The 19072-nt window shown below is 37.4% G+C and overlaps 1 protein-coding gene across 1 annotated transcript in view; it reads left to right on the forward strand.

Moving 5' to 3' along the window:
- Nucleotides 1–19072, forward strand: part of LOC121388859 (tyrosine aminotransferase-like) — a 51304-nt gene that overhangs the window by 15019 nt on the left and 17213 nt on the right. Inside the window, exons 3-9 of the mRNA XM_041520376.1 lie at nucleotides 81–185; nucleotides 5273–5340; nucleotides 6450–6608; nucleotides 8747–8938; nucleotides 11103–11185; nucleotides 17831–17897; nucleotides 18625–18753. Coding sequence (XP_041376310.1) covers nucleotides 81–185; nucleotides 5273–5340; nucleotides 6450–6608; nucleotides 8747–8938; nucleotides 11103–11185; nucleotides 17831–17897; nucleotides 18625–18753 — 803 coding nt within the window. The remainder of the gene's footprint in view (nucleotides 1–80; nucleotides 186–5272; nucleotides 5341–6449; nucleotides 6609–8746; nucleotides 8939–11102; nucleotides 11186–17830; nucleotides 17898–18624; nucleotides 18754–19072) is intronic.

The raw sequence follows: 19072 nt of genomic DNA on the forward strand, positions 1-19072 counted from the left end.
GAAATGAGCACATGTTTGATACCTAACGACTGTAGTTTAAACATAATAATGTGCTGAGGTGGGTTTTTTTTTTTTAACAGGAGATCCCACAGTGTTTGGAAATCTTCCCAACTGCGTGGTGGCCGAAGATGCCATCATTGAAGCTGTTCACAGCAGGAAGTGGAATGGTTATGCCCCTTCCATCGGTAAGTGGTCATTTAAGGTAGTACTAAACCAAATAACTTCCGGCTGGGTCAAAGTTCGAGGTGCACCGAACTTTTGATAGAGAAGTGAACACCACAAGTCCTGTGATTGGTTATAAATGTGAGTGTGTTGGTTGTAAAAAATAATAGTTTCATCTGGGTAAAAAAAAATAAGCAATTTTATTTCATCTAGTACCAATGTGTCAAGTAGCCTTGTGCTTGAAACATGTATGGGGTATCTGTAAAAAAAAAGGTACTCGAATTTTGTGCGGAACTAGGGTAGTCATAGGTGCTACCCATTGTCTCAAAAACGAGCAGCGTGACCCCCCCCCCCCCCCCCCCCCCATTTTTTCTGATTCACTTTAAGTGTGAGGGGTGGTAGTATTTATATCTGTGGCATTTATGTCGGTTGATACGTTGCAGGTAGGAGTTTTAGTCTATGGGATTTAATTTGATAGTATACACGCTTAAAGGTGCACCATCATCATTATATGTGTCATGTTTCAATCTGCCTCTTCTGTCAGTAAATGGTTCATTTCAACGTGCACCATCATCATTATAAGGGTCATGTTTCAATATGCCTCTTCCATCGATAAGTGGTTCATTTAAAGGTGCACCATCATCATTATAAGTGTCATGTTTTATTCTGCCTCCTATTCTGTCAGTAAGTGGTTCATTTAAAGGTGCACTATCATTATTATAAGGGTCATGTTTCAATATTCCCCTTCCTTTGGTAAGTGATTCATTTAAAGGTGCACTATCATCATTATAAGGGTCTCTATTCAATATGCCCCTTTCTTCAGTAAGTGGTTCATTTAAAGGTGCACTATCATCATTGTAAGGGTCTCATTTTAATATGCCCCTTCTGTTAGTAAGTGGTTCGTTTAAAGGTGCACCATCATCATTATAAGTGTCATGTATCAATCTGCCTCTTTTGTCAGTAAATGGTTCATTTAAAGGTGCACCACCATCATTATAAGGGTCTCATTTCAATATGCCCCTTCTGTCAGTAAGTGGTTTATTTAAAGATTCACTATCATCATGATACGGGTCATGTTTTAATATGCCCCTTCCTTCGGCAGGTGGTTCATTTAAAGCTGCACTATCATCATTATAAGGGTCATGTTTCAATATGTCCCTTCCTTATGTAAGTGGATCATTTAAAGCTGCACTGTCATCATTATAAGTGTCATGTTTCAATCTGCCTCTTCTGTCAGTAAGTGGTTTATTTAAAGGTGCACTATCATCATTATAAGTGTCATGTTTCAATATGCCTCTTCCATCGGTGAGTGGTTTAATTAAAGGTGCACTATCATCATTATAAGTGTTATGTTTCAATATGCCTCTTCCATTGGTGAGTGGTTCATTTAAATGTGCACTGCACTATCATTATAAGGGTCATGATTCAGTATGCCTCTTCCATTGGTGAGTGGTTCATTTAAAGGTGCACTGCACTATCATCATTATATGGGTCATGTTTCAATATGCCTCTTCCATCCGTTAGTGGTTCATGTAAAGGTGCACTATCATCATTATAAGGATCATGTTTCAATATGCCTCTTCCATCGGAGAGTGGTTCTTTTAAAGGTGCACTGCACTATCATGCCCATTCCATCGGTAAGTGGATCATTTAAAGGTGCACTATCATCATTATACAGGTCATGTTTCAATATGCCTCTTCCATCGATAAGTGGTTCATTTAAAGGTGCACAGCATTATCATGATATGGGTCATGTTTCAATATGCTTGTTCCATCGGTAAGTGGTTTATTTAAAGATGCACTATCATCATTATAAGGGTCATGTTTCAATATGTCCATTCCATTGGTAAGTGGTTCATTTAAAGGTGCACTATCATCATTGTAAGTACAATAATTAATTTTTTTTTTTTTTTTTTTTTACCAGTATTTGGGATAAATAACTGAAAATTAATTTAAGCAACACATAATCTTTGCATGCATACTTTAACTCTGGAATGTCAGGATTGCAATCTGTGCTCACTCGACAGAAACAGTAGGGGAGAAGTGAATTACTTGCAGTCTCCCGACAGTTTTGTTTTTCATGGTGAGGTCTGTATGTTTCTTCACACTGTTAAGGCCCAATTACACTGAAGAGTCGGAATAAAAAACTTCAGGGTGAAACAATAGAACTAACTAGTGTATTCCATAGATCCAACTACGCTAGACTACAGATAAGCTCAACAGTAGAGCAGTAAAACACTTATATAGAACTAGTGTATTCCATAGATCCAACTACACTAGACCACAGATCAGGTCAACAGTAGAGCAGTAAAACACTTAGATAGAACTAGTGTATTCCATAGTTCAACAGTAGAGCGGTAAAACACTTAGATAGAACTACGCTAGACCACACACTAGACAGATCAGGTCAACAGTAGAGCAGTTAGATAGAACTAGTGTATTCCATAGATCCAACTACACTAGACCACAGATCAGGTCAACAGTAGAGCAGTAAAACACTTAGATAGAACTAGTGTATTCCATAGATCCAACTACACTAGACCACAGATCAGGTTAACAGTAGAGCAGTAAAACACTTAGATAGAACTAGTGTATTCCATAGATCCAACTACACTAGACCACAGATCAGGTTAACAGTAGAGCAGTAAAACACTTAGATAGAACTAGTGTATTTCATAGATCCAACTACACAGATCAGGTCAACAGTAGAGCAGTAAAACACTTAGATAGAACTAGTGTATTCCATAGATCCAACTACACTAGACCACAGATCAGGTTAACAGTAGAGCAGTAAAACACTTAGATAGAACTAGTGTATTCCATAGATCCAACTACACTAGACCACAGATCAGGTTAACAGTAGAGCAGTAAAACACTTAGATAGAACTAGTGTATTTCATAGATCCAACTACACAGATCAGGTCAACAGTAGAGCAGTAAAACTCTTAGATAGAACTAGTGTATTCCATAGATCCAACTACACTAGACCACAGATCAGGTTAACAGTAGAGCAGTAAAACACTTAGATAGAACTAGTGTATTCCAGATCCAACTACACTAGACCACAGATCAGGTTAACAGTAGAGCAGTAAAACACTTAGATAGAACTAGTGTATTTCATAGATCCAACTACACTAGACCACAGATCAGGTCAACAGTAGAGCAGTAAAACACTTAGATAGAACTAGTGTATTCCATAGATCCAACTACGCTAGACCACATCAGTTCAACAGTAGAGCGGTAAAACACTTAGATAGAACTAGTGTATTCCATAGATCCAACTACACTAGACCACAGATCAGGTCAACAGTAGAGCAGTAAAACTCTTAGATAGAACTAGTGTATTCCATAGATCCAACTACACTAGACCACAGATCAGGTTAACAGTAGAGCAGTAAAACACTTAGATAGAACTAGTGTATTCCATAGATCCAACTACACTAGACCACAGATCAGGTTAACAGTAGAGCAGTAAAACACTTAGATAGAACTAGTGTATTCCATAGATCCAACTACACTAGACCACAGATCAGGTTAACAGTAGAGCAGTAAAACACTTAGATAGAACTAGTGTATTCCATAGATCCAACTACACTAGACCACAGATCAGGTCAACAGTAGAGCAGTAAAACACTTAGATAGAACTAGTGTATTCCATAGATTCAACTACACTAGACCACAGATCAGGTCAACAGTAGAGCAGTAAAACACTTAGATAGAACTAGTGTATTCCATAGATCCAACTACACTAGACCACAGATCAGGTCAACAGTAGAGCAGTAAAACACTTAGATAGAACTAGTGTATTCCATAGATCCAACTACACTAGACCACAGATCAGGTTAACAGTAGAGCAGTAAAACACTTATATAGAACTAGTGTATTCCATAGATCCAACTACACTAGACCACAGATCAGGTCAACAGTAGAGCAGTAAAACACTTATATAGAACTAGTGTATTCCATAGATCCAACTACACTAGACCACAGATCAGGTCAACAGTAGAGCAGTAAAACACTTATATAGAACTAGTGTATTCCATAGATCCAACTACACTAGACCACAGATCAGGTTAACAGTAGAGCAGTAAAACACTTAGATAGAACTAGTGTATTCCATAAATCCAACTACACTAGACCACAGATCAGGTTAACAGTAGAGCAGTAAAACACTTAGATAGAACTAGTGTATTCCATAGATCCAACTACACTAGACCACAGATCAGGTTAACAGTAGAGCAGTAAAACACTTAGATAGAACTAGTGTATTTCATAGATCCAACTACACAGATCAGGTTAACAGTAGAGCAGTAAAACACTTAGATAGAACTAGTGTATTTCATAGATCCAACTACACAGATCAGGTCAACAGTAGAGCAGTAAAACTCTTAGATAGAACTAGTGTATTCCATAGATCCAACTACACTAGACCACATCAGTTCAACAGTAGAGCAGTAAAACACTTAGATAGAACTAGTGTATTTCATAGATCCAACTACACAGATCAGGTCAACAGTAGAGCAGTAAAACACTTAGATAGAACTAGTGTATTTCATAGATCCAACTACACAGATCAGGTCAACAGTAGAGCAGTAAAACTCTTAGATAGAACTAGTGTATTCCATAGATCCAACTACACTAGACCACATCAGTTCAACAGTAGAGCAGTAAAACACTTAGATAGAACTAGTGCATTCCATAAATCCAACTACACTAGACCACAGATCAGCTCAACAGTAGAGCAGTAAAACACTTAGATAGAATTAGAAGTGATTTTTCTAAAATGCTGTGTGCCAATAAAATAAAAAATTTAATCAATCAGTATCATTTGTTTATACATGTGTATGCATGTGTGTATATGTTTATATGTGCATAAATATGCAAAGGTATACATATGTAACATGCTTAACTCTGTTTCTAGGAATATTCGCTAGAAGGGGATCATAGTAATATTATCTGTCGTCCGTGAATGGGTCTTGCAATCCCTTGCCAAAGTCTTAAGTTTATAACATTGATTCACTCAGGACAGATAACCTGTAATTGCCATAGGTCGTTAGTTATTCTCTACACAATACCCAGTGAGTATGATCTAGAACTGTTCGTGTTGCAGGGTACGAGGTGAGCCGAGAAGCTGTTGCTAAGTATGTATCTACACCCAACGCCACAGTTGAGGCAAAGGTAGGTGTACCCAGGTAGTCCATAGTCTGTCCAGCTGTCCATGTGTATGTCCAATGTATATGTCCATTCAACTATCTGTCTGTCTGTCTGTCTGTCTATCCACCCACCCACCCATCCATCCATCCATCCATTCACCATCCATCCACCCACCATCCATCCATCCATCCATTCATTCATCCTTCCATCCATCCATTCATCTATCCATCAATCTACCATCCATCCATCCATACTCCCACACACCCAAAACAAACCCACTCACCCATCCATCCATCCATCCATCTTACCAGCCTCGGTGGCATCGTGGTAGGCCATCGGTCTACAGGCTGGTAGGTACTGGGCTCGGATCCCAGTCGAGGCATGGGATTTTTAATCCAGATACCGACTCCCAACCCTGAGTGAGTGCTCCGCAAGGCTCAATGGGTAGGTGTAAACCACTTGCACCGACCAGTGATCCATAACTGGTTCAACAAAGGCCATGGTTTGTGCTATCCTGCCTGTTGGAAGCGCAAATAAAAGATCCCTTGCTGCTAATCGGAAGAGTAGTCCATGTAGTGGCGACAGCGGGTTTCCTCTCAAACTCTGTGTGGTCCTTAACCATATGTCCGACGCCATATAACCGTAAATAAAATGTGTTGAGTGCGTCGTTAAATAAAACATTTCTTTCTTTTTATCCATCCATCCATCCATCCGTCCATCCATTCATCATCAGTATATTCATTCATCCACCCACCCATCCATCCATCCATTCATCCATCCAATCATTTAACTTTTTTTGCATTTACCTTAGTTTGACATTCTTGCTGGGGTGTTAAATATTCATTCCTTCTTTCTATCCAATTATCAATCTATTTATCCATCAATACATTCATCAGTCCATTTACCTAACCAACCAGCCATTCATCCATCCATCTATTAATCCACACATCAATCCATTCATCCAATCATCCATCTATCCATCCATCTATACATTCATACATCCATCTATCCATCATCTTGTTTGATTTGGGGATATCTTTTGTTTGCTTTCATGATAATATTGTTTGATTTCAGAATATTTCAGGATATTATCTTGTGTTTCATTTAAGGATACCGTCTTGTGTTTGTTTCAGGATATTATTCTGTGTAATGGGTGTTCTGGCTCTCTGGAGATGTGCATCACGTGTCTGGCTAGTCCGGGTCAGAACATCCTCATCCCTCGCCCGGGATTCTCTATCTACAAAACGCTGGCCGAGTCTGTCGGGATCGAAACGAAGCCCTACGATCTTCTGGTAAGTTATTATATTATTCTGTGTCTATCTCTCTCACTTGCCGGGGATTCTCCATCTACAAAACACTGGCCGAGTCTGTCGGGATCGACACGAAGCCCTACGATCTTCTGGTGAGTTATTATATTATTCTGTGTCTATCTCTATCACTTGCCGGGGATTCTCTATCTACAAAACGCTGGCCGAGTCTGTCGGGATCGACATGAAGCCCTACGATCTTCTGGTGAGTTATTATATTATTCTGTGTCTATCTCTCTCACTTGCCGGGGATTCTCTATCTACAAAACACTGGCCGAGTCTGTCGGGATCGACACGAAGCCCTACGATCTTCTGGTGAGTTATTATATTATTCTGTGTCTATCTCTCTCACTTGCCGGGGATTCTCTATCTACAAAACGCTGGCCGAGTCTGTCGGGATCGACACGAAGCCCTACGATCTTCTGGTGAATTATTATATTATTCTGTGTCTATCTCTCTCACTTGCCGGGGATTCTCTATCTACAAAACACTGGCCGAGTCTGTCTGGATCGACACGAAGCCCTACGATCTTCTGGTGAGTTATTATATTATTCTGTGTCTATCTCTCTCACTTGCCGGGGATTCTCTATCTACAAAACGCTGGTCGAGTCTGTCGGAATCGACACGAAACCCTACGATCTTCTGGTGAGTTATTATATTATTCTGTGTCTATCTCTCTCACTTGCCGGGGATTCTCCATCTACAAAATGCTGGCCGAGTCCGGAGGGATTGCCACGAAGCCCTATGATCTTCTGGTGAGTGCATGTCATTGATGTATCTCTGTGATAGCCAGTATAGACAGGTGGCTGGTAAACGAGATGTTTGATATTCAGTCCACTTAGCAGAGGTTTTTGAGTTTGCCAGTTAATAAGTTTTATACTTTCTCCAGGGCTTTTAAATTATGGTAGCCCCACTCCCATGGCTAGTTATATTCAATGTTGGGCTAGTAAATAACTACTATTGCCATGCCAGACGGCTAGTGCAATTGTGTGTTAAATGCTGCAGTTAGGTCTATTTTGTATATATATATATATATCCTGCCCCCACCACGACCAAGTGTTTTTTTTAGCTCTATCTCCCTCTTTATGTGACATATGTGATTATTACTATTAATTAGTAAAATTATATTAACTTAAAGTAAGGCTGGTGAATTTTTAATTGTGGCTATTAACATTTTTTAATCACTGATCCCATATGGCTAGTGGATTTTATAAAATGTTTAGAAATCCTATCTCTATCATTTTGTCTCTTTTTCTGTCTATTTGTTGCATTAATTAAAATTTAAAAAATTTGATGTGCTGTTAAACAAATATTTTCTTTTCTATGAGCAAGTTTTACTAAAAAACAAAATTGTTTTAAATTATGACACTATTGCTGATATCATCTCTTCATGTATGTTTATTATTATTATTATTATTAATATCATTATTATTATTATTATTATTATTATTATTATTATTATTATTATATCTCTTCACATATGTATAGAGGATAATAAATGAGTTGCCAGTTATTATAAAATTTATGTCCTAAGTGAAATGAAAATTATTTCACGAGGAACATAAATTTGATAATAACTGGTGCCGAGTTTGTTATTCTATTTATTATCTGAGCTATTTTTTCTCTAAAAGCCTTTATTTTTGACACATATGCACGTACATGTATAGAAATTATATAAACCACTTTATGCACTGTTCTGAGTATTGCTATAACTATAACTTTGTAATTTAATCATGTTCATAGATAATTTTCAAAAACAAAAGTTATCTTTATTCTGCTACAAAATGTATAATGAATTGCATTAAAATGACATTTTGTTATAAATTTAAAACCAAAAACAGACAGCCATAAATGCAAACTCTTTAAAACTACATGACGTCATTTTGTGTGTTTGCCAAATCGTGATGATGTCATATTTAATACCGACAAGGTCATTGGTTTGTAAGCACCAAATCATCCAGTAGTATTCTTTTTTTAGACCAATGCATGATAATTTCTCAATGAGAAATTATGATTTTTATTTTCCCCGTTATGAGTGCTTGCTGGGGTAATAAATGGGAGAACTGGAAGGTTGACCTTGCAGTGCTGTATGTTTAATATTATTACTATATATTTACTCCCAGCCGTCGAGGAAATGGGAGGTTGACCTGGCAACGCTGGAGAATCTGATCGACGCCAACACGGTGGCCATTGTCGTGACGAACCCGTCGAACCCGTGCGGCTCCGTGTACAGCAGGCAGCACCTGACTCACATCCTGGCCATCGCCTCCACACACAAGATCCCCATCATCGCTGACGAGATCTACGAACACTTCGTAAGAGTCTTTACCTATACACTGTATATCAAACTATAGCCTCCACACACAGGATCCCCATCATAGCCGACTAGATCTATGAACACTTCGTGAGAGTCTTTATTATATTACATTTAGTGAAATATCTTAAAATATCAGTGAAATAAAAGTGTTATCAGTCACTTAGTGACGAAACACATTTTAGAGTGAAAATTTCACTATTTCACTCTAAAATGTGTTATCGTCACTGTAGAAAGTGTTATCTTCACTGTAAGAAAGCCGGAACTATTTTGCTGCCGGCATTTTAAAACTAAAGGTAAATTGCCAAAAGTTATATAATAAATAGAAAATTTCATGTTTTTTGTCAAATATGATTTATATCTCATCGTGTGAAGTTTGCAATCATATGACACTCGTCGCTTGTGTAACTCTTGAGATATGATTGCAAACTTCACTCAATGAGATATAAATCATATTTGACAAAAAACATTAAATATCCTCTATTTACTTACATGTATACACTGTATATTAAACTATCGCCACCACCCACAAGATCTTTACCTATACATAATATACACTGTAATACCATCTACAAATACCATTTTGGATGTCTAACTGTATATTGTACATTGTACAGATACAATCCAGTGTCATGGTATTTCTACAATATACACACGTACCTTTTATTTTAATTAATTCAGCTCATTTTTATTGTGGGAAAATATGAATATTAACTGAAATTTTACTAAAACTGTTTTTATTTTCTGTAAGTTTATGATATATTAAACCGTGAACATGTTTTAATGCAGGTGTAAATTCGAGTGGATCGAGGGTTATACACCCAAATCAGTTTAGCAGTGTCTGTAACATCCATTGCAGGTCTAGCTCTGTTGCTCACAAAATCTCGCCAATCGCCATATTTAAAAACAGATGGCTACTTTTATTTTAATTTGTCGGGGAAAAAATATGGCAATAATTAATTGATATTTTGTTGAAAAATAGCTATATATTTTGTATTTTTAAGATAATTAATTTGTTGGGAAAAACCCCAAACTGATCACCCGGAGCTAGCACTGCACTGTTTAACAGATGAATATAATAGGCTATACATTTATTTATTTATTTATTTATTATTAATATTTTATTATTATTATTATTATTATTATTTTCATTCATTCATTCATTCATTCATTCATTCATTCATTCATTTATTTGTGGAGGTAACATGTCTTGATCAACTGAAAGAAAGAAAGAAATGTTTTATTTAACGACGCACTTAACACATTTTATTTATGGTTATATGGCGTCAGACATATGGTTAAGGACCACACAGATATTGAGAGGAAAGCTGCTGTCGCCACTACATGGGCTATTCTTTCCGATTAGCAGCAATGGATCTTTTATTTGCGCTTCCCACAGGCAGGATAGCACAAACCATGGCTTTTGTTGAACCAGTTTTTTTATGGATCACTGGTCGGTGCAAATGGTTTACACCTACCTATTGAGCCTTGTGGAGCACTCACTCAGGGTTTGGAATCGGTATCTGGATTAAAATTCCCATGCCTCGACTGGGATCCGAACCCAGTACCTACCAGCATGTAGACCGATAGCCTAACCACTACGCCACCTAGGCCGGTTTGATCAAGTGAATGTTTACGGTAAAGATTGCCAGTTATATATAATGCTTTGTACTTTTGTAGTATATAATGGAATGCTGTAGATGCCATTTTTAAAGTTGTATGTCCTAATGCCGCTCTCTAAAGATGGCGAGACGTAGCCCTGCGTCAGTGGGCCCATTGGGCTATTTCTCCCTCCAGCCAGTGCATCATGACTGGTACATCAAAGGCTGTTGTATGTGCTATCCTGTCTATGGGATGGTGTATATAAAAGATCCCTTGCTGCTAATCGAAAAGAGTAGCCCATGAAGTGACGACAGCGGGTTTCCTCCTTCAATTTCTGTGTGGTTCTTAACCATATGTCCGATGCCATATAATCGTAACACAGGGATGGATCTTGGGTATTTTGCAGGGAGGTATAAGCACTTTAAAATAAGTAAGAAGGTGGGGTGGGGTTTTTTTCAGAACCCTCCACCCCCCACCCCCCACCCCCCCCCTGCCCTGCATTTTATCTGCATTTCTTAACATATTTTCATACAAATGTATCATTAGTTTTATTTTCTCATCAGGTTTTCCCTGGTCTCCAGTACCACTCCCTAGCTTCCCTAACTGATGACGTTCCAATTCTGTCTTGTGGAGGTCTCACTAAGCGGTAAGTAATTTCTCTGTGAAATAAATAGAGGATAATAAACGTGTTACCAGTTATTGTCAAATTTATGTCCCGAGAGAAATAATTTTCAGTTATCATGAGCTTTAGCGAGTGACAACTTAAAATTATTTCACAAGGGACATAAAGTTGATAATAACTGGTACCGAGTTTGTTATTCTATTCATTACCTCAGCTATTTTTCCTCGAAAAGCCTTTATTTTTTACGCACATGCACAAAGACCAACCTGTATAGAAACGATGTAAACCACTTTACGTACTGTTCTGAGAATTGCTATAACTTGTAATTTAATCAAATTCATAGATAATTTTGAAAAAGAAAAGTTCTTCTTATTTTGCTACAAAATCTATAATGAATTGCATTACAATGACATTTTGTTATAAATTTAATACCAAAAAACAGAGAGCCATAAACACAAACTTTAAACTACGTATATACATGACGTCATCATGTGTGCTTGCCAAATCATGATGACATCATATTTAGTACCCACAAGGTCATTGGTTTGTAAGCGTCAAATTGTCCAATAGTATTGTTCGTGAGACCAATGCAGAATATTTCTTACTGACAAAACATGGAAAATATTTTTCCAGTTATTGGTGACCACTGGTGTAATAAACCCTAATTATATGCGACTTTATCTGTAGTTTAAATTCTTGCTTCTTACTATAATATTGCTTTGTTTTTCTTTTTATTTCGTTATTGGCATGCTTTTCAGTTTGTTGCTCTGTATATCGTAAGCCATGATACATACATGTTGTCTTGTCTAGTGGAAAGCCAAAGTTCTAAATGTGCAAATGTTTTGTTAAACAAATATCTTATCTCTTCTGGGAGTTTTAGACTGTCATTAAATGTTTTTTAAATGGAGTTTATCTGATGAAATATTGTAAATAATTACATATCACAAGCAGAGTAAGTCACTGTTTATTTATTGACCTTTTGAATTTTATATATATTTTATATATCAAGGGGTTAGTGCCAGCACCCATTTTATGGTAAATTATACAAAAATGAGTTAATCACCTTGTCAGCATCATGGGAATGTGTACTATCATTACACAATGTCTTATTCAAATCAATCATTTATTTATGCTTTTATACATCAGAACCCAAACCAATTATCTTTTATGTCCATTACCACAAAAGGGCAAAACCATGTTTTTTGCACTACCTTATTCTGTCTCTCTAGAATTTTGTTGTATTACCCATAGCTGACAGATAGATAGATAGATAGATAGATAGATAACTATTTTAACGTGCCCATATACCACTAGGGTTTCGAACACGCCCATCCAGAGTCCGACCTCCGATAAGATCTAAGATCGGTGGCCTGACTCGGGATGGGGGGGGGGGGGGGGGGGGGTGTGCAGTAGAGTTGAAAATGGGCAGAATTTTGAAAATAGCAATTAGTGAAGAAAAGAAAAAAGTTAATAGAATTAAAAATAAATAAATAAAAAGTTACAAGCCAAAAATAAAAAGAATTGACTGCTCGGTCAAATATTTATATAATTTGGAGCATTTTAGAAGGACAGTCCAAAAATAAATAAGAGAAAGAAGAGAGGATCGGACTATTTAATAATATTTGTAAAAAAAAGTAATTTCTACATAAAATTTTGAACGAAGATCTAAAAGTTTAAAGTCCGATTTATATGTTCACGTGAGTGGCCTCCTTAAGGCTGTTTTGTTCTTGAGGAGGTTGGCGCCTACAGAGACAAGATGAACTGCTTGCCGTTGAAGTGTGGCACAAGTTTCCTCCACCTGTGACCTAGCAGGGTTTTTGCTAGCTCGACGTAATGGATGCCGGCGATGATCTTGAGTACTCTGTGGACAGTGTTGTTGTCCATATCCCTGAAAAGGATTCCTTGTCTGTACAGACCCTCCCGGCATGTCGTCACCACTAAGCAGAGCGTCCCATCTCGTAAGTCCGTATCGTGGATGGCCACCTCACTGCAGTCGGGGAAATGCTTGAAACTTCCCTCTTGGATACCTCCCGGCAGTAAGCCCACGTTGTATCACCAACCAAGTACTTAGAGTACTGGCTCTTGATCTTGCTGACAGCGAGACTCCATGCGGCAAAGTCCCTGCCTTGGCCAGAGGCGGAAGCCCGTGCCTTGGCTGGCTGGTCACTCGGGGGAGTGACGGCCTTCTGTTTCGCAACACCAACTTCCTTGTTCGTCTCAACGGAGTTCCCCGTGGGTGGGGGTCTCGACGGAGTCGAACATGAAGGTGCAGGAATGGGAGACGCCGGCCGTGGAGTCTCGCACATGGCAATGTTCAGCTCCTCTCCTGGCGTCGACTCGTCAGACTTCGCTTGCTGGGTTTCCTCAGCTGGCTTGGCTGGCTTGTCCGGTTGGGCTAGGGGCGACAACGCAGAAGGGACCGCCGCTGGCGGTTGAGCCGCCAGCTTTGTTCCTCCCTGTGCCGCCCCTGGCGCACGTTTCCTCTTCCTCGGTCCTCTTCCCTTCTTTTGTGGAGCAGGGTCGCCGTACACCAAGGTTACGGTTGCCCGTGACCCGGTGTACGTGACACGGTACTCTATCAGCGTCCCATACGAAGCAATTAATCCCCCCAGGTGGGGAGGTAACATGAGAGAGCATGGAATAGCGTCCGTCTTTATCACTAGCTCGAGTAGGGTGTAGCTGACAGACTTAACATGTTAGCTCACAACACTGGATTGTTGTGGGCTGTAAACTTTCTGAGAAGATTGAATCCTAGGTGCCATACCGCATGACAAGCTAATGACACATGCTAGCTCTAAGTGTTTACATCTAGCAATGGTGTTTTATGTAAACTATCTCTGGCTGGGTGTTTTGGCTTACAAAGAAATAACAATGCTGGCAGAAGTAGCTAGAAGTAATTGTTTACACATCACAATGACTGGTCCGTTGGTGGTAATCTGAAATGGACTGTGGACAATGGGGGGGGGGGGGGGGGCTGGAAGTGTGTAGTGCTTAGACATCTGGAATGTGTGTGTGTGTTGTTAACTAGTTGCTGAATAAATGCCGGTTATGCATGTAAATAGTTTAATCAGAAGTGATTGCAGAGTTCATTTAGTTCTACAGAAGAAACACGCAGTTGAGAAAATATTAACTGAACAGAGACATAGAGAAAGTAGTTAAACAAGAAAGTTGTTTTCCCTTATTTTAGTCTGAATAATTAATCTGTTTATTATAAATTAATTTTTATTTTTTATTATTATTATTTTTTAATTAAATTAATTTGCCGGGGGCAGGACGTAGCCCAGTAGTAAAGTGCTGGCCTGGTGTACGGTCAGTCTAGGATCAACCCCTGTTAGTGGAATCATTGGACTATTTCTATTTATATATGATAAGACTAGTAGCTAGAGTAGTTCATTCCTGTACATGCATGCAGTATATGACCCATGTCAGCATAGTTCAGTGGTACAGATAGATGGGATAGGATATATGATTGAATTCCCTTAGTGGACCCATCGCCTTTTATCTTACTTCAACCAGTGCCCAGAACTGGTACATTAAAGATTGTGATAATTATAGTTTAAACAACTTCCAGATCAGGTTGCCGGGGTATGGATTGAAAATTAACGTTGAGGAAAGACACTGGCTTAAGATGTGATAATAATCCAGCTCAGATTTCAAGATATCACTTGCCGGATTCCTTTCGAGTTGTGCTGTGTCATAGCCAGCTTTGTTTTGTAGATCCACATAGTCACGATCACGGGACACACACACCTTCCCACCTCCGCTATACTGAATTCTTAGGGGAACAAAAATAACAGTTAAAGGGACATTCCCGAGTTTGCTGCATTGTAAGATGTTTCCGACTAATAAAATATTTCTACAATTAAACTTACATATTAAATATATTTTCTTCTTTAGAATATCAGTGTCTTTATATTCAATGTGTTTCTGGTCGTCTTAATATTTGTAAGAAGCCCAAACTGGATTTTGTCTTCAAATAATTTCGTACGTACGACAAAATATTTTATAGGAAATAAAATGAAATTTAACTAGCTAGTACAAATATTAGAACAATCAGAAACATGTTTATTATACAGCCACTAATATTTTATGCAGAAAAATATATTTGATATGTAATTACAGTCGTCAAAAAGTCTGTTAGTCGATAACATCTTAAAAATTGCAGCAAACTCAGGAATGTCCCTTTAAAACTTAATACACAACTATCCACAAACACCAAACGCCTAGAGTTTGAGGATTAAAAAACAAAAAACAATGCACTGAACATGGAATAGGTGATTTTAACAATTCATTAGCCATATAGTAAAACACCTACCAGCCCTTCTCCTGTGTGTACTGTACACTGGTGCTAATAATATTACAAGTAGAACATAAAACCAGAATCCAACATGACCAAAACACTTTTATAATCACTCTAATAATTAGCACGTAATTTGTGAAATATTTGTGCACATACTATGTTAAAACTATCCCAGTAAATTAATTCCATTTAATGTACAATTGCAATGCATCTACAGTTCACCTGAGGTTGACATTAGTTTAAGACAAAATTTAAAAATACAAACTTTACTTTCTACAAAATTGGGGGTTTCTAATTAACACATTTATTTTATCTCAAATGCCATGAGACACCCTACGTTTTGCTGGTAAATAAAATGCAAGGTACCACACGTTATAGGTGTTGCCTGAGTAAATCGATACATTGTTTTAATCAGATAAATGTTTTATTACAAAATGTTTACGTACATTATCAACAACGAAATCTAATTTTGTGAATTTGACTGTTGACCATTTGCGTTTCGCCTACAGTGTATTACTACGAATAACACATGTTTGAGTACCAGTGTCAATAAAATGGCGAGTTTTATTAGGAATCATTTTTGTCTGTTCAAGTATAGGCTAGAAGGCATTAAAAATATATGCTGACGTGCCATTAAATATTTCTTTCCCATCCATGCCAATATCCAACTAGTCAATAAACCCTAACGGGGCATATATATATATATTTTATGGTAGCCAGGATTGTTTATTGGGGGTGGAGTGGAGATAGTGGGCACTGCTTTTACTCATGTTATGACATGCATTATAAAAGTTGGTATTGTGAAAAAAGAAGTATATTCGAGAAGGCAAGGTCCTCTTGTGCCCAATCCCTGGCTACCTGGATACGCCAGTGCATATATGTGCAATTTAAAATATATCAATCAAAAGACCTTTAGTAGTATTACTTGCATATTTAAAATGTACTCAACACAATGAATTAAGGGACAGTAGAATTGTGGTAATTATTTGCTAATGTCATATTATTTTAGTAAGTTTTAATCACATATAACTTCTAAACATTGTTTCAGTAACATCTGACCTATGTTACATGCAAACATCTTACACACGATGAGATTTTTGTGCATTTTTGTAAAACCTACGAAAATGCGTATTCTGCTAGGAATCATTACACATTGATTGTAAATATATTTGTCATTTTATTCTCTCTAAATTGCTGTTTAAAGCATTAAGTTGAAGAACATTTGTTTTAGAACATGTCAAAACGTAGACAATTTAGAACGAGTGAAAACGTTTAAGGAAAAATGCCGAATATAGTTACTGGCCCTGTATTGATTTTGTTTTGTTAAATTACTGTGTATTAAAAATCATTAAACATATTAACTTATTTTAACGGTTGATTATTAATTCAGTCAGTAGCTCAACACTACAGATGGAGCAGTTTACTTTGATAGCTTACATTTCGTGTTTAATTAGTGTAAAAAATGTATCTGTTATAACTGGTTTTAAGGCTTTGCTTTGTTTGACAAATTGTTTTTTAAAGTTGTTAAGAGCTTCTAGCAACCTGCTACAATACCAGGGAGCACAATTTACCATCTCAGTGTAAGATAAGGTTACTGTGCACACAGCTGGAAACGCCCGTGACCATTTCCAGTGTCTGCCATCCAAAGATAATTTGTTATTGTTTACAATTACTTCCTGCCGCCAGTACATTTTCAAAGTATTAACAACACAGACCCAATTAGGTGTCTCAGAGCTGCTGCGAAATCAAACATTTACTGTATGTCACATGGACTCACTACAAGATAACATTATTCTTGACTTAGATTTTGCACAATTTGTCACATAATGTATGCTGGACTGTAAGAAAAACTGTTTATAAAATAGCTTGCTCTGGCATGCTGGTTGGAGCTGTTTGTGTTCAAGTTCCAGGAGCCAGAATAAATTAAATAGTTCTTCATCAAATTACATCATGATTTATTATTATTAGCAGAGAAAACTTTTAAGGTTTATATTAAAACAAATAACTGCTAGCATCTAAAAGTAAAATATTTAGCAAAAGTTAAGTTTCCGATTTTTAAGTGCATTCCAAAGTTTTCAGTGCAGTTTTCTCAGATTGAAGTGGAAAGGAGATAAGTGGTTCTGGCACTAACCCCTCGAATTATATTCATACCTATATAGATCTGATCATCATTTTTGTTATGTACTTACTCGTGCCTTTGTTCAAATAGCCAGAGTGTTCTTTGTGCTAAAAAGTGTTGTTAAACATTCCTTCTTTCATTCACATACTCACACACACACACACAGACACACACACACACGCACAGACACTCAATCACTCAGTCACTCACTCATCCATGTGTTTATCTGATGATTGTGTTTTTTCTTCAGATTCCTGGTTCCTGGCTGGAGGTTGGGGTGGATTGTCATCTATGACAAACATGGCGTATTCTCACGGGTACAGAGGACCAATGTTTTATCTTGTCATTGTATACGACAACCCAGGGGGCCTACCTTTTGTTTTGTAATCTTATAACATGTTCATATTATACGTCAACCTAGAGCACCTACTTAATGTCTTGTAATCTTATAACATGTTGACGTAACATTTTGAAAGTATATACATGTATGTATGTCAACTCAGAGGATCTACTTTTTGTTGACTCAGAACACCTACTTTTTGTCTTGTGATCTTGTAACATGTTGACTGTATATGTTGACTCAGAAGACCTACTTTTTGTCAGGAGATCTTGTAACATGTTGACAGTATATGACTCAGAGAACCAGAATACAAAACAACAACCCACCCACCCCCACCCACCCAAAAAAAAAAATCAACCCAAAAAAAACCAACATAATAATGCATGATTATTACTTGTTTCAAATTAATGTTGTTAATGAGATGTTATTAATCTAGTCTATAGTTATTGGTTTCATGTTTTGTTTCAGTCAGTATATATATTATTACATGTTATTATTTAGTGTTATTAGTGAAATGCTAAGTAGTGTTATTAGTGAAATGCTAATTATAGTGTTATTCATGAAATGCTAATAAGTGTTATTAATTAAATGTTAATTAATGTTTTTCATGAAATGCTATGTAGTGTTATCATTGAAATGCTAATTAGTGTTATTAATGAAATACTATAATTGTGTAGTTATTTTTTCTAGTGTTCTGTTTTCAGGTGAGGAACGGTCTGGTAAGTTTGTCGCAGCGAATCCTCGGACCAAACAGCTTGGTTCAGTCAGCACTGCCCAAGATCCTCGAAAACACACCGCAAGACTTCTTTAATGACACACTCGAGTATATACAGGTAACACCACAAGATTTCTTTAACGACACTCGAGTATATATACGTAACACGCCACAAGACTTCTTTAACGACACACTCGAGTATATACAGGTAACATGCCACACAACTTCTTTAACGACACACTCGAGTATATACAGGTAACATGCCACACAACTTCTTTAACGACACACTTGAGTATATACAGGTAACATGCATCAATACGTCTTTAACGACACACTTGATACAGGTAACATGCAACAACACTTCTTTAACGACACACTTGATACAGGTAACATGCATCAATACGTCTTTAACGACACACTTGATACAGGTAACATGC

Source organism: Gigantopelta aegis, chromosome 14 (genome assembly GCF_016097555.1).
Source record: "Gigantopelta aegis isolate Gae_Host chromosome 14, Gae_host_genome, whole genome shotgun sequence".
NCBI classification, from domain to species: Eukaryota; Metazoa; Mollusca; class Gastropoda; order Neomphalida; family Peltospiridae; genus Gigantopelta; species Gigantopelta aegis.